Source organism: Strigops habroptila, chromosome 2, assembly GCF_004027225.2.
Source record: "Strigops habroptila isolate Jane chromosome 2, bStrHab1.2.pri, whole genome shotgun sequence".
Taxonomy (NCBI): Eukaryota; Metazoa; Chordata; class Aves; order Psittaciformes; family Psittacidae; genus Strigops; species Strigops habroptila.
The window spans coordinates 107,168,052-107,185,258 of NC_044278.2; the positions used below are offsets into that span (position 1 = coordinate 107,168,052).

The 17,207-nt window shown below is 37.7% G+C and overlaps 1 protein-coding gene across 4 annotated transcripts in view; it reads left to right on the plus strand.

Annotated features, from left to right (window-relative positions):
- The window catches only part of CWF19L2 (CWF19 like cell cycle control factor 2), an 81,185-nt gene that overhangs the window by 17,063 nt on the left and 46,915 nt on the right, over positions 1–17,207 (plus strand). For all 4 annotated transcript variants that reach the window (XM_030477822.2, XM_030477826.2, XM_030477823.1 and 1 more), the window contains 6 exons: positions 57–176; positions 1,709–1,802; positions 2,984–3,099; positions 4,632–5,338; positions 10,989–11,085; positions 12,659–12,748. In XM_030477822.2, coding sequence (XP_030333682.1) covers positions 57–176; positions 1,709–1,802; positions 2,984–3,099; positions 4,632–5,338; positions 10,989–11,085; positions 12,659–12,748 — 1,224 coding nt within the window. The remainder of the gene's footprint in view (positions 1–56; positions 177–1,708; positions 1,803–2,983; positions 3,100–4,631; positions 5,339–10,988; positions 11,086–12,658; positions 12,749–17,207) is intronic.

Sequence of the window (17,207 nt, forward strand, 5' to 3'; positions counted from 1 at the left end):
TGAAGCTATGTTTTTGTTAGAAGTATGAACACTAGTTCTTTGTGTTTATTTTAAAGAGAGAAGAATGGATGAATTTAGACTTCATGTTGTTGAAAACCACATCAGCAGCAGCTGTCAGAGGTGAACGACACAAAGAACAAATCTTGGAAGGGCAGAAAGCTCAAGAGCTTGAGCAGGTAGGAGGAATTAATAGAGCAAGTCTTTTCTGCATCTTACTGAATTTTGTGTGGTGAATGAACCAATGAATTGGTTCAAATATGTAAGTCTGCACAATTTTGAAACTAATGCCTGATGCAGTGTGTAATAGTGATTTTTAATTGAATTGGTCAGTTATTTGTTCTGTTTGGGATGGGAGGGGTTCATATAGCAGGCTTATCTTGTGGAGAAAAGCCTTTGAACTATCTTCTGGGTCAGGAGAAAGATAGTTTTGTTAGAACGAAGTTCTGTAATATTTGAAGGGCTTCTAGGATGTTTTGCTTGGTGACAGACTGTTGGTCCAGCCTTATCCCGGTGTTGTGTGTGGAAGGAGCACCATTCTTTTGTTTGATAAAGCTTACCTAACTTACTGTGTTAAAGCGTAGGGTGCTGAGGCTTGTTTTTTCCTGAAGAAAGAATTCAGAGCAGTTGCTTTGCCTTTCATGCTGCAGTTGCGCATGAACACGTTGGGGGATTGGGGTCTGGATGGGGAAGTGGTTGCTGTCACTAAATTAGTTCTGTTTACATACAGTTGCTGGCTGCTGCATTTGTTCATTCAGCTCCTTAAATGCAATGCAGTCTAATCTGAAAACATAGTTGCTGATCACTATCTAATAGTTACTTGTCCTCACATCTTATAGTAGGCCATTTGTTACTCTTAGGTTTTCCAGTTAGTTGTGTTGTGGCTAGGAACGAGATTGACTTGGTGTGCTGTTTTTGTATAGTATGCGGCACTTTGGTTATTGTCTTTTGAAAAGGGATTAATCTATTTGGGGTTTTTTCCTCACATAATTTTTTGCTGAATACTTTTTCTGGATTGTTGAAGGATGATTTAATGTGGAGATCTTAAATCCCAAAAATGTCAGCATGTATTATATGGTTAATGACAATTTATATGTGTTCTTCATCATGGAAGAATATGATTTTTATAGACTCTCCCACCCAACTACTTGTTCTCCATTCAGGTTTATACTTTTGTGTTTTCTACACCAGAATGTCTGTCCTTTTTTTTTTTTTATACACAAACCAATGTGTAGAACAAATGCATACAGCATGCCAGTGGTGGTGATGAGCTGAAGATATAACATAGGCAAATTCAGAATTTAGTCAGTGCTGGAATGTCTAATCGTAATCCAGTGCCTTTTCTTCAGTAGACTTCCTTGCCTGGTTCCAGAGAAGTCAGTTGACAGAATCACAATAAGCAATCTAGTTTGAGGGTGAAAAGCAGTAACTGAGGTAAAACTAAGAGCCCCCATAACAGCAGTGCTTCAGATACAAGGGCTACGCTGGCAATGCAGTCAAAAAGTAAAACTGCTTCTGTGTTTTAAGGGTGCCAACTAAGCACATGTTTGAGAGCTTTGATGCAGGGTGGAGAGTTATGTTTATTTCTACCTGACTTCAGATAGCACAAGTTATGAGTAAGCTGTTCTATTCCCACACTGTCTCTCACAAATGTTTATCAAATATTCTAGAAAATACAAACTACATGCTATTAAAATTATTTCTGGTTTAGGCCATGCTGTCTGAGAGAGAACTTAATCCCTATTGGAAAGATGGTGGTACAGGTTTGCCACCAGAGAAGGATGAAGCAGCTTCAGTTAAGAAAGGTAAACAACAACTTTTAGTATGAATCTTAAATTTCTGTCTCCAGTCTCTGTGTTGCTAACAAGTTACTACTAATCTTGATGTAAAGGGATTATGAATAATGTGTAATAAGATAAAATCCAGATGAAAATTCAATATTGAATATTGGGTTAATACCATAGGATGTTGTTTTGCAGAATTTCTACACTGTTTTTTAATCTTGAGTGGTTTGACCTTCAACATCTTTACAGAAATTCTCCATTTTGAGCTAATTAAAGGAAAGTATGATTTAACCAAGACAAGATAAATTGTTGTCATCTCATTTGGTTCCTTTCATTCCATTACACAAATTATAATTTTAAAATATTCAGTCACAGAAGTCTGAGTCACATTAAAATGAAGTACATTACAGATTCAGTTTGTGAAAAATGTAATTTCTGTAACCTTTTCACTTTTTTCCTTACCCTAGGGCTATTCTGCCTATTTCCAGCAAGAGCAGTTAGAAAAATGTTTTCCATAATGTCATGAAGTGTTTAGTATGTGATAAGAAGGGTCCTTGTGTTCTGTCAACAGGGAACAGTAAGGTCCCTGGATTTTCTCTCTTTGGGAGCCTTTACTTGTGGATAGGCTGTCCTGCAAACTATTAGCCTCATGCCCACTTTTAGGAGTCACAGGTCAGTGATCTGTAAGAGGTGACAGGCATAAGTGAGTATGTGTTCTGAATGTTGAGACCTCTGCTAGCATCTCAAATGGAAAGCAATGGGTTACTCATAAATTTTCTGAGAAGAGGAAAGCACTTGTTTGTAAGTAAGGGATATGCCAAAGAATGGGTAGAGGAAGTGGAAACAGTAAGAAGGTTATTTAATTTCATGAAAAAAAAAAACAACCCAGAACTTCTCATTTGCCACTCCTGTCTTGGAAACTGCTTGTTATATTCTATGATAAAATGGAGAAGCTTAAATTAATTCAGTGTACTACTGAGGTCTATCCAGCATAAGCTTAAATTAAATCAGTGTATTGCTGAAGTATATCCAGCATTAACTTATAAAAACATGTAATTGTATTATTATATTCTTTCTATTTTTCTTTTGCACCCCTTCAATTTTTACATTAAGTTAAGGTTTAATGTCTTGTACAGAGAAAGGTTAAATAAGAGTAACTATGGAGATACAAAACTATGACCTCTCATTGTTTTCTACTTTAGTTACAGTTGTAGAAGACGCTGGATTAAGTTGGTTACGAAAATCATACCAAAGGATGAAGGAGCAGGCTGAGAGAGAGAAACGAAATTTTGAGGAAATTGTAGCTGAGAGATATGGGGTAAGGATCTTCAACTAAATTTTTTCATACTAATAGATGCTTGGAAAAGGTTACTTTCATCTGAAGGCAAAAATACTGAACATGTACTGTAAGACATACAGAAAGAAGCAGGAAAAAAGGACCTCTGAAGCTTCTCTCAAGTGATGAAGAGTTTACAGCTGCCCAGCCTTTTATACCTTTTTTGTTAAATATTTTTTAATTTGTGGGATCCTTTAGCAAATTTAAAACACATACCTTCTACATCAGGAGGTTCAAATGATCCCAGATACAAAGTACCTGAGTGCTTCTAAAATTATGATATATACTAGAAAACATATTTTGTACTCCTGCACATACCAGATAATAATACACATTGAGGTTAACAATAATGCCACTATAATTTGGAGAGCTGTGTCAAATTTTACTGAATATGAATCTTCTGGCCACTTGTGTTCTGCTCAGTCCAGATATACAGAAAAAGCTTCTTGCTTCTGAAGGGTTTAAAAGTTGTCAAAATTAATTTTTTATAAAGCAGTCTGCAATAACAATATTAAGTCTTCAAATTTGCCCCCCCTACATATTATATTCTTGTTTTTTAAAGCATTCGTTGAAGGTGTGAAGTGTTGTATTTTGGCCATAGTGTTACATGTGGGTTTTCTGTGGGCTTTTTGATAAGGCTAGTTTGGTTGTGGAAATCTTGGGTAAGACACTACGACTCCATACTGTTGTCTTTGAACTGAATCGTAGTGATGAACCTAACATAGTCAGTGCTGGTAGAAATTATTCAATACAAGTGATTGTAAAGAATATTAATTTTAAGAATCTTTCTCAAAAAGCTGGAGTTCAAACAGCATGAACTACTCTGGCTGCTGAAGCGCGGGACAGTGATCAAAAGAGGTCCTTGTCTGACTTGCTTCAGTTTGTAATGTTTTGAGGGGAAAAAAATTAATTGGTGGATTTGCAGCTCAAAAGAGGGGAGAGGAACAGTCTATATTTTGCATAATTGCCTAATGGATAGAATATTTATCCAGAAAGCCAGAGACAGTTGTTCAAAGACTGTTCAAAGCTAAACATTTTGCACCCACTCTCCTGTGTTTTTAACAGTTAAACTAGATTGCAAAGTGGTTTAGTGGGAATATCCATTGCTTCTATAGAAGCTGAGCATCTCGTGAGCATAAATGCAAAGTTCATGAGTAAGAAAGAGGAAGCTTTTCTTCCTTGCTCAAGCCCCGAATTTCCGGCTTGCTAGGAAGAGACAGTTCTGAGGCTCTGCTCCCTGTTCTCAGGAGGGCTTTAGCGCTTTACTTTAGAGCCATGGGATGAAAGTTAGAAATAGTCCAAGAGAAGGTATCAGAAAGCCTTCCTAGCAGAGTATCTTAGACATGAGGCTCTAAAGTGCCTTTTTCATACTGGTCTTCCTTTCCACTCCATGCCTTGCCCACTGCACTGTGATTCATTTTCACAGAATGGTGCCTTACTTGTAATGCTGCAGGAAGCTTCACAATACCCCATGATCTTAAAAGCAGTATGACTTTTTTTATTCTTTCTTTCAGTCAATGGAGATATTTCAGTCACGATTAGATGAAGCTGAAAAAGTTGCATCCAGAAAGGAAAATTATTATGGAAGTGGAAGATGGAAGAAACTTGACTATTCAGAAAGTGAGAAAGAGAAGAAAGAACGATATATGAAAAAGGAGACACGAGGTGAAGATGCTAGGGACAGGAACACATTTGGAGGCTATACGAGGGAGAAGTATGGCAAGGAGTGGGCACAAGAAGACAAAGATTACAAAAGAGATAGGCCAAGAGAAGACCAAGAACGTGGACGCAGTAGCGCAGACTCAGTATTGAGAGGCTCCAAAGCAGAACAATATTCCAATGAAAAACGAAGTCAGGGAAAGAGTTCATCTCTAAGCAACACGAAACACAGATTTCTGAAACCCTCTGAAGATGATTTATCATCTTCACCTAGAATCTATGAGTCACAGCAGTCCTCTTCCAGACTGACTGTTCATAGCTCTTTGAGTAGCCGTTTCCAAAAACCGTGTGAGGATATTGCACTGTGGACCAAAACACACAGAGAAGATAACAATGAGAAATTAATGTCTGATCAAAAACCATCAGGTACTAAGGAACAAGTTCATGACGACAGTTGGGAAAGAACTCCAGGTGATGTAAAAGAGAAATTGCATCAGGAGTACCCAAGTGATATCTCTGGGAAGAAACAAACATTATCTGACAGTAAAGCATCAAGTTCTAGGTATTTGACAAACATCTTTACTTGTCTTTGCTGTGTTTTTCATGGCAAAGTGTACTCTATCTTCCTTGTGACAGTATTAGATCTGATTATATGAGATCTTTTTAGTTAGGAAAAGGCTAGCCTCCCAGCTGGGGCAGCTAAAACGGACCACTGTAGAAGCGATGGACCCCTACTTGACTTGTCTCAGCATATTTGAGAATTGCTAATGATTGATTATTTTCTGCTTCTTTCAGTTCACGCTGCAGTAAATTAACCTCTTAGGCAAAAAACTTGCAAACCGGTATCTTAGCTGTTGTTGAATTTATAAAATCAAACTTGAAACGTTAGAAAATGCTGACTATAACCTGACATAATTAATACAGCAGGGATAGCTTTGCCACCTGTGAGATGAACTCATATGCTAAAGTAGTAGCATATGAAAAATAGTAGAAGGTATTGACTACAAAAGCACATTTCTATGGAAAAGAGGGAAGATGACTAGGAGTGGGAAAGGAAATGCAAACTAGTATGTGGTAGGAAATACGACCAAGAGCAGTAAGGAGGGGTCGTCAGGAAAGTAAGTGGTAGAGAACTGAGCTTTTGTCTACTCGAGGCCATGTGTTCTCCAGTATTACCAGCTTGCTGGTTCTTTCAGTGGGGTTATTACTGTGAATGTTTTCCTTCAGATCTTTCCAATAGTAGGTAGGCAGGTGCAAAAGTATTTTAGAGTCAGGATGGTGTTATTTAGTTGTTTGGGAAAGCTGGATATATGAATATTCTTGGTTGGAGTAAGTACGAAGGATGATATCTGGAAGTGTTCAAGGCCAGGTTGGACAGGGCTTTGAGCAACCTGGTCTAGTGGAAGGTGTCCCTGCCCATGGCAGGGGGGTTATAGCTAGATGATCTTTAAGGTCCCTTCCAACCCAAACCAGTCTGTAATATATATTTGGAAACAGCATTTGATTAAATATTATCAAGTGTAACTCCTTTTTCGTATGTGTTTATGTCAGTTATTTGCAGAGAAAATTTTGCAGCAGCATTATGAATTTACTTTTAATATTGAATTGTTGGACTCTAGTAACAGGACAATACTTTAAAGGTACTTATTTTATTTATAACAGTTCCTACATGTAGTACTTGCAGATATCTCATTGCAAAATTGTACATTTAATGAGTCCTATGTGACTAACCAGACACAGGCAGCTTAGTCTGCACAATTCTGTGTATTGAACAAGTTGGGTATTTTTTCTAGATTTTACTTGCTATGTTTTCTACTTTGACAGGAGCCAATGAAATTTACATTTTCTTCAATAGCAGGAAAATAATTTATTTGCATGATGTTTGCTTAATCTAATTGATTTATTTATTTGTTTAAAAAGGCATGAGTTTGAATATACATCAGGGCAGGGGTAGTACCTGATTCTGGTGAATAGTTTGTATGGGACTATAGCAAGTCCCACTCATGTTTGTCATGTCTTGTTTTATTGTTTAGTAGTTGCCTAAGTGTTACTTTGCTGGAAAATGAGAAATATGTGTTTATATTTGCTTTAGTTACTCTGAAAAAAAGATCTTGTAGCATTAAGCCTGATGAGACAGTAGATGTTCGAATTCAGCGATCCTCTCTGTTTTCTAGATATTGCCCAAATAGATATGGCTCTGAAGTGCCTGGGGTTTACCACTTAAATGTACTTTGTAAACTTCTGATTAGGGTGGCACACGATGTGTCTGAGCTGGCGCCTATGAGACTTCAGCAGCTTTTGAGTCCTAGTTTGTTCCTGGCTTTGTTCACGTACAGGGTCGGCACTATCCACAGTTGTTTTCTGCCTGCTTTGGATAGTGCATTGCTTTCCACAAGGAAATGTAGGTGTTTGTGTAAGGAGGGATGCTGTGGTGAGCTGGGCAGTTCAGGCACAGACTCCATGAAAATATACACTCAGAACTGGATGTCTGGAAAACCCCCACCCTGTTAAGAAGCTGCTTTTTTGCGCACATAAAAAGTCACGATTATGCATGGTTAGAGCCTTATCCTTCATCTTAAATATGATGCACTTTTAAAAAAACACCCCAATACTCACTGATTAGCAGCAAATAATCTGTGTAAATGACATATACTCCTTTAGCAAGTCTACCTTCGTTCTCAGCATTGTTTCCTCTATGACCTCCAGAAGGAGAAAGCAAGATCTAGTGTCTGTGTTATACAGCTGATGGCAAATAGGAATCCTGACATCCAGTATGCTTTGTTTAACTGTGGTGAACTACTGGTTTGGACTGCTGATTGTCCAAAATGCAGAGACTGAGTGAGACAAACTGTGTGAAGACCCTGCACCTTGTGCTTTTTATTTTAGTTCCTTTTTTCGAGGCAGGGGGAGGAGGTGGTGTGCTGGCTGTTGCTTTGTGTGTGTTGTGTGTTGACCACAGCAAGCAACTACGTGCATACCCATCTGCTTGCTCCCTCTCTCTCCTGCGGAGGGAATCAGAAGAGCAAAAGGGAGAAAAATTAATGTATCGGATAAAGACAATTTAACAAGTGAAGGAAAGAGACAAAAACAAGTGATGCAAAGGCAGGCAGGCAGTCTCGGATAAAGACAATTTAACAAGTGAAGGAAAGAGACAAAAACAAGTGATGCAAAAGCAGGCAGGCAGTCACCACCTCGCATGAGCAGAGTGATGCTCAGCCAGTCTCTGAGCAGCAGCTACTTTGGAAAAACTGCACGCACCAATATTTGTTGCTGAGCGTGATGTTACTTGGCATGGAATAGCCCTTTGGCCACTTCGGGTCAGCTGTCCTGGCTGTGTCCTCTCCTAGCTTCTTGCCCACCTGAGGCTACTTGCTGGGGATGCGCGGTGAGAACCAGAGAAAGGCTCAAGGATGTGTAAGCACTGTTCAGCAACAACCAGAACATTGGTGTGTTACCAATACTGTCATCAGTGAAGTCCAAAGGACAGCACCATATGGGCTGTTATGAAGAACATAAAATCCATCCTAGCAAGACCTAGTAGAGCATGTAATTACTGAGTAGAAATTAGTGATACCATTGCTTCATTATCCATTGCTTCATTATTGTTATCTTAGAATAGCTTAAAAATGTTCCACCTTGTTTAGAGGGAGGTGTCCCTGCCCATGGTGGGGGGGGTGGAACTAGATGATCCTTACAGTCTGTTCCAACCCAAACCATTCCATGAGTCTGTGAACAGAAGCAACTAGTCCTTTACAATCTTTTTTTGTTTGGTTGCTTGGTTTTTGTTTTGTTAAAGGTGGTTCGCTTTCTTTTTTTTAGTTGCAAGTACAAAACCTGTACATTTTAGCTTTTGGTTACTACATGTAGTAAGTGCAATTCTAATTGGACAGATCTGTAAATTTTGGGAAAATAGACTGTGTATGGAAGTGGTTTGCTTGTTCAACAAATTCGATTATTGTGATAGGAAAGATAATTCTTTTCCTCACAAAAAAGAACTAAGCATAGAAACTACATTTAGCTGTTATTTTCTTTTGCATGTGTTTTGTGTTTTAGTACTGTTAAACCCTACTGTGCATCTTTGATATTTTAATCATATTTCTTAGCCAATACAATTACTGAGCTGTCTTATTGGTAAAGTGGTTTAAGCCCAGCTGGTAACTCAGAACCATGCAGCTGCTCGCTCACTCCCCGCCTTCTTCCTCCCCCTGCTCCCAGATGAGTGGAGATTACTTAGGCCTGGAAAACTATATAGCCTCTCCTTATTGACTTACTTATTTCCAAGGTTTTTTTTTTTAAGTGACTCTTAACTCCTAAGCTTCTGTCTGTTTGAGACCTTTCTTCCTGTTTCCTTCAGTGAGAATTGTCTTTTTTTTTTTTTTTTTGTAGAATTTTGTAGAAAATTCTGGCTTCTGGAACATTTCATGTTTGGATATGTGTGTGTTTGTGTGTGTGGGGGGGTAGTTATCTGCTGGGAATAATTTATAAGCTGCTGCTTTCTTTTTCTTCCTAAAGTTTCAAGTCTTGCAATACATACACTCTTTCAGCAGTGGTTTCAGTCGGTCACAAAAACTAAATCTTCACTGACGTGAAGGCTTGGATAAGTAGGTGTTGCTGGTTCAGTTCCTCATCTCTCACGCTGACAATGTACCTTTTAAGTTTTATTCCTTTTAAAGCACAGAAAGAGTTTTTTCAGCCTATAAATCAAAGTGTTTTGGACAGTTATGTCACAGGTTAATTAAAAGTGCTGATTGGATGTCCAAGGGATCTCCCCAGAGGAGAAGTCCACCCAGCTAGTGTTTGCTGAAAATCACACTTAATAATGTGGCTTCCTCAGAGTTGAATTTGAGACAAGATAAAAAGCAAATCAAACCAATGTCTCTAGTCTCAGAAAGTTCAGATGATGATTCAAGCTCTAGCACTGCTTAAAAAAGCACAAATGAAGTAATAAACACCTCTTGCTGCCTTTTACTGAAATAGTCTGCCTTGTCTTGAAAAATACAGGTTAAGAAGAAGTGAGAGCTTCATCTTTGAGCATTCTGTTCCTGGAGAAGTTAATGTAAAAGTTTCTGCTGAGTTTTTGGGCTTTTGGATTAGCCATCTTCAAAACAGATTAAAGTAACTTTAGTAATTTCTTCAGGGCTGAGGAGATCTGGCAGTTAAAGATGACACCATCTTCAGAGTTCTTCCATTCTTCAGTTCCTGCAGGGTTTAACCAGATTGAGTAGTGAGTGAATTCTCTATTTAGCAGCAGGAGTTAACATCATAACTGTATTCTTACGCATCTCTTGTGTTAGATATTTTACTTGGAGTTAGTAGGTTTTAGTTTTTCCTGGGGTTAGAGGAAAAAAAGCCTAACTTGTTTGATACCTCTTTGCAATAATTCTAAGAGACCTTATTTATTATCAAACTCATATGTTGACCTTTTAATATTAAATTTAGGGTACAATATTATTTATTACTAGTTGTAGCTTATCTAGGGAGCCTTCACATTACAAAAATGGTACCAGTTATTTTTCTGAGGAGACTCTAGCATATCAGCCATAATGTCTTCAGGAGCAAAGATTGTACTGTGAGTAGATGAGGATGGGCATACAAGCAGTTTTCAAGAAGTGGAAGGCTATTTGGCATTCAGGAGGAGAACTGGGAAATGGGTGATATTGCTGGAGCTGAGAAGTAAAAGCATGACCAGAGCCAGAAAGGAGAATTACAGAATGAGTTTAAATTACTCTTTCTTCTCCTATTTTCCTTATTTTTTTGTCTCTGCTTATAGCTGCTAGTAGATCTTGACTATTTTTTCATGCTGATAAAATGCTTTTAGATAGTGCTTTTCTTTTGAAGTGATCTCAAAGTAAAAGGAGCCATAACAAATGTTGTTCAAGCATTTTGATTTCAGAGTCCTTAGCAACTTCTGACTGTAAATCTATATATATCAAATACATTGTTTATCAATTATTTTGACAATAGGAGCGTATCATCGAATCATAGAATGATTTGGGTTGGAATGAACCTTAAAGATCATCTAGTTCCAACCTGCCAGCTGTGGGCTGGGACACCTTCCAGTAGACCAGGTTGCTCAAAGCCCCTTCCAGCCTGGCCTTGAACACTTGCGTGGTTGGGGCATATGTATCAGTACAATAGGCATATAATATTTAATTACACGGGTAAATATAACATTGTTTTTCTATGGGTTTAGTGCTGTTGGTGTTTTACAGAAACACATCAGATGATGAGCCACTTCGGATCCTTACTGAAGAGGAGATGAACAAACTGGGAGCGAGGATTGTGAAAGCAGAACTCATGGGAGACATGGTAATGCCTATGAAAAATTGCCATGATTTACTGCAATTTTTCTTGAAAGATCACAATGATATAGTTTAAAAAAAAAAAAGTATTCAAGCAAGTAACGTCCTGCAAAATTTGATCAGTTAGGACTTGAAGATACTGCTTTTACTGTAACTTCTGTTTTAAATGCAGTGGTTCTTGGACTAGAATAGAGGTTCGGGTCCCCAGGTTTTGTAGGCTAGGCAGCATATCCAAACCCAGTTGTTCTGTGCCATTGTTATAGTATTTAATGTCTTTATCAAGCAGGTAGCAGGTGAAAACTACAAAGCTACCAGTCTGTGTCACAACATAGCGAGTGTCTGGAGCTTTTGTTATTGCATCAACTTTATCACAAGTAGATGTTTGTGGTCCGTAGATCTGCTGTATAAGTATAGTTACTAATTATGATATGGAAATACAAAAACTGAAAGGAACCACAAAGGCCATTGCATCCAGCTCTGCAATGAGAACAACTACTGATAATACTGTTAATTTTATATATACAGTTTTTCAACATATGCACTCTGAATTAGCCTAAGTAAAGAAAAAAATAAAAATAAATAAAAGCAAACAAAACCCCAAACAAAACTTCACAAACACCAGGCAATCATAGCATACATAATAAATTAACTAATCTTTGCCTTGTTGCTCTGTAAATATTTTTTCATGGGCTTTCTTTGACCAGATTGAAAATGCAGCTTGTTTAAACATGCCCAGAACAGATGGTGGTGTAACAGCATGTCCTGGTGGCCAGAGATTAAGGTTGACCATGTGGGACAAATGCATTCTGAATCTATTTTTGTTACTGACTTGCTGCTTGCTGTTGATCAAATGACTTAATTTTGGGGCAGCAAGTATTGGCTTGATTGTTGGAGTCCAATCAATGAAACTGGCAAAGTGTTCAGACTATAAATGATTGTATTTCTTATAGGCTGATAAATTGTAACCTAGCAATTCTTAGCAAACCGAGGTATTCTAAAATGATTTTATTTACTTGATAAACAGATGGATGAAAACAATTTACACAAGACTGTAATGAGTTCTCGTTTTCCACTTCTCAGCCGTTTTAGTATCCAAAGTAAGGTTTTAAGTGCCAAAGTTGGGCATGTGGTATCAAGAGATATGAAAAACTGCATAGCAAAAATGTCTGAGGGTATTTCCTTAGACCCATTGCAAAGGAATATGTAGCATAACTGGGAAAGGTTATACACTTGATGTGTTCAGGCTTCTTTGTTTAGCTTCCTATACATAAAGCAGTACCTAAGCTTAGCTATACAAAGCATTTGTTAGTATAACTGAATAGTGTTTAAGCATAATTTTTCTGTTTTTTTATGACAATATATGTTTCTGTACTTTAGATGCCTCTATTCTGAACATTATTTTTTCTTTTATCTCCAGTAAAAAATTGTGTGAAATATATTATCATGCTTTCTTTAGTCTTTTATGTCATTAGAGTTAAAAAAAATAAAACATGAAGAAATGGAATGAGTATTTAATCAGATATAAGGTTTCTGTAAGTTTTAAGTGGTTGAACTAATGGAGTACTACCACTTCTTTGAAGGAGTTAGCTTCAGAACTTCAAGCAGAACTTCGGAACGCTCGCAAATTGAGAGAGACTCAAGGGCAGATTCCAGCAAATTCTGGCAGAGAGGTAAGGGGAAAATATTCTTCTTTTCTTTGTGCTACACAATGGTATAATACAGGTAGCAGCCGAATTATAGAGAACACAAAATGTACTTAGGAAAATTAGAAGGTGTGATTTTAGTTGAGTTACTTTTCAAATTGAATTGTACTTTTTGGTGGTAAACAAAACTTTCTACATTGCTCTTTAGCAACTTCCATAGGATTTTTTTACTGGTAATATTTTCTAAGTAATAATATATCTTCCATTAAAAATAAACCTGGCATGTGTCATGTTGACTGTGCTGACTGTTACATAACTCTGATGTTTCTGAAAAAGCTGGTGCTTCAAATATTGTTCTTCTTAAAGGGTGGTATTCAAGAAATGGGTGGTAATCTTCTTCCATACCAACTTTGATATAGCTACAAGGAAACAGTGTTAATATCTTCATTTATGAGTTCTGTCCTCATGACGGAGAGGAGACTTTTAGGGAAAAACTAATGTTCTAACAATCTTTAGTTTTTGGGAACCAGGACTGTTGCCGGTCCTGCTGTTTTGGACTTCCCATGGTTTGCCAGTTCAAATAGTCCAGTGGAAGGTGTCCCTGCATGTGGCAGAGGGGTTGGAACCTTTAATATCCCTTCCAACCCGAACTATTCTGTGACTCTATGATTCCCTTACAAATACAGCAGCATGGTTTATGTTTGTAATTCTACAAAGGTTGGCTTTTGAACTGCATCACGCAGAACAGTATCAGCCTCTTCACAACTTGCTGTAAAGTTGCTTAACTTCCTAGGCTTGTGGTAAATTGGCAGACTCCCCAAACCATGGTGAAATCCTTGAAGTCTATTCGAAGTCATTTGGGTTTTAATTACTGCTAGGACTTGCTTTCCAGAGGGTGAGGGTCTTCCTGTACATTTTAGAGACTTGCTGTGTTTATGAATATGCCTTGTCTGTGCCTGTTTCATGGCTACTTTTAGCCTGTATTACGTGATATCCTATCCTGTGATGGTTGCCAGGGCAGTCCTACTGGTTTTACAGCATCAAATTGAGTTTGGACTACTGAGACACAAGCAGAATGTATATCAAGGGCCAATTATATCACACTGTGTATCTAAACAACCCAGATGTTCTGGAACTATCTTGTAACACCAGAGGCTGATTTGTGCAGATGTATTTGATACTGTATGAATGAGTCCTTCTATAACATTGACCACCTCGTGATAGCCTCAGTCAGTTCAGCCAGATATATTGCAAGTAAGATACTTGAAGCAGTTTCCACAGAAGTGGTTTTCCAAACGGATGTCTCATTTATCCCAAAGTTTGAGAGCTTTGCCTCTGCTAACAGTAACAAATATGAAGCATTTTGTTTCAGGCAGGTCTGTCTCTGGTTCCTTGGAGCAGCATGGCCAGTGTTGTGTTGAAAGGTCCTGAAATGTGGCTTTGCCTTATTTTCACTTCTGTTGGGAAAACTGCGGAGATAAATCAGGAAGCATGAAGGCAATTTTAAATGCATCTCCCTAGGAAGGTTTTTTCCTTCTTGACTAATTGAGCATGGATCAATTTCCCAATTCAGTTAACATTGTGACTGATTGAAGACTCATGCTAGTATAAGGGAGTGTGCTTACGGGTGGCTGGGGCTTGTACAGAGGAGACAGGATCAATTCTTTTGGCAGCAGTGCTGGTTTATTTTGCCTTAAAGTGATGAAGAAACTACAGTTGAAGGGACTGTCAGTTGGTAGCTTAAATCCTCATTTTATTTGTTTGTAAGAGAGAATAGAGGCAAATCTACCTTTTATGGTTAGCTTGATTTAGATAAGAATTCTACTGCAAGCAAGCCCAAAAATATTGTTTTGAAGTACAGTTTTGCAAATACTGATGTTTGATTTTTAAAAACCTTACATTTATCAGATGATGTATTTCACCAGTTACAGATCCCGGTAAGACCACTTTGTTACTAGTTTGGCTAAAGTTATCTGTAGTTCGAAGACCTGCGGTTTGTGATGCATTTAGATGTTGCAAGTAGGTATTTCCAGATGAAAGAAGCCAAAAAGCATGATATATGCATCTTTCTGAACCTAGAATAGCAAGAAAATTGTAAAAGATACTGAAGCAGAAGTCCATGGCTGCATCGTGAGTAAGCCCCACTGAGTAATTTTGTAGCAAAAACTTTCCTCGAGGAAGAGTTGTTGTTTTCTTTTTTAGTTTGATTTTTTTTTCCTTCTTTGTTCTTAGTAGTTAGGCTCATATTTCTATTAAATGAACACCCAGAAATAATAATGTTACAGGATTTCTGTATATGAAAGTATCCCAGATTAAAATTCCCTACAGGCTAAAAGATGTTTGGATTCTCTTGATACTGAAAGAAAACAGTAACTTTTTAGCCTTAAACCATTTTCAGTGGTATTGAAGTGTTTCTTTTATGCATTATGAGCCATTTTACCTGTCTGACACTTGATTTGCTGGCCTTCCATGTGTCCAAAGTGCAGAAAAGATGAAAATTTATTAGCTGTGCTTAACTTGTTTGTGGCTTTTGAGTAGCTTCATAAATGGAATTCTTTTGCATGAATTGAGAGATGAATTTTTCAATAAAATTTGTGTGGGTTTTCCTGAAGAGGTTAGTTCTAAATCTGTTTGAAGTGGTTAGATTTTCTGTATGTTGCTCTTGAAGGTATATAAGTAGCTGTCATCTTGGTTTTTTCTTATTTCACAAAAAGTACTATGGAATGTTTTTTGGGGAGAACAGCTCACTGAAGTTTTTCCACATTATTTCTCCACCCTCCCCCCCAATTTCCAGATCATCTTAAATATTTAATTTCTCAATTGTACTTTTTCCTACTTATTTCCTGTAGCTTTTAAATAAAATATCTATAAATAAATACAGGTGTGTATCTAGATATATCTATATCTATATACATCTACACACACATATACATGAAACCTAAATAGAAGATAAGTGGTTTCTAATAGCTTCTGAACTGGTGTGCTATCATAAGTATTTTCTTAGTTAATTGTGCTAGGAGAGCTAAGAAGCATTGCTGCTATGAGGCTTAATGCCTGTAAAGATACAAATTTTCTGCTCTACAGTAAGCAGAAGAACTGTGGGAGGCCACCAGTGTGTATCAGGCTACCCTAAGTTTTTCCCTATTGAGGAAAAGGCCCTCAATAACAAGGCTTTGCAAAACAGAACATGAGACTAAACAAGAAGATAATTGGGGCCACGAAGTAGAGTTATTAATATTTCTTCACACCTCTAAATATGTCAGTATCTGATGTCTTTAAGTGCCTCATAGGTTATTTTCTGTATTATTAACATTAAATAAACATTTTGATTCTAATATCTCTAGATGAAAACATGAGATTAGGTTGGAACAACAGTTTAAGCCCTCTAGACACTGAACAAGCCTGACTTATGGCACATTGGATTAGATTGCTCACATGGGGTAGAGGCTCTGTGTGTTGTAAATGGAAGGTCTGTGACTAAAGGCACTAATGCAAAATGCATAGGTGCCTCAGATGGTTTTGTGTGCTCAGCTCTAGTGAGAGACACTTCAGCTTGTCAGAATGTACCATCCTGACAAAGTCCATAGACAGATGTTACCTGCGTGGTGTGTCTGTTGCATGCTGTCTGGATGTCTCAGCTTGGGTAGAGCTCCTTGTTGCTCACTGCAGGATACCTTAAGTGTGTAGTCCTATGAATTTTAGTATGATTATGGTTATACTATCTGTTAAGTGAAATTTGGGACCTTAATGGCTACTGTACCTACACACTTGAGTTGTATGCTGTCACGAGGATGAATTAAAATCTAGATCATGCTCGTTTTGCCTTTGCATTTGGGCAGGAGGCAACCTTCAGAGTCTAGTGAACTAAAAAAAATGGGTGAATATGCAAAAGAGGCATCTGGGCTGTATGAAAGGCCCAACCCGGAATTAAATATTTGAATAGATAGGAGTATGTGATGGTTATCTTCAGATGCTTACGTCCAATTTGTCATGGGCATTTTGAGAAAAGTGAAGTTGCGCTTTGAGCCCTAGTGAAGCTGTGTAAGAGTTGGCTGCTGTACCATAGGGTTTCTGATTTAGGATAGGTGATGAAAATGAGTACTTATTGAATGTAAGGAGGCAGAAAATTGTGGAGATTTCAGCATTTAAAAATAACTTTCATATGTTCATGGTTTACCTCTAAGTACAGTTTGTATTTCTCTTATCTGAAAGTGTTACACAACTCTTGATATGAGTGCATTGGTTATGAGGATGTCACCTCTACCATTGTCAGTACCAGTCATAACTGATGTAATTTACATTTTTGTTCTGTACTATTATACTTAACAACATATATCTGGAACATTAGTACTCCTTCGAAGCCCATCAATTGCAGTGGTTTTTAGGGGTACAAAAGATGGGAGGTAAAATTTAAATGAGTAAGAGGCAGAATATAAAATATTTAAGTTGGAAAGGACCTATAATGATCATCTAGTCCAATAACCAT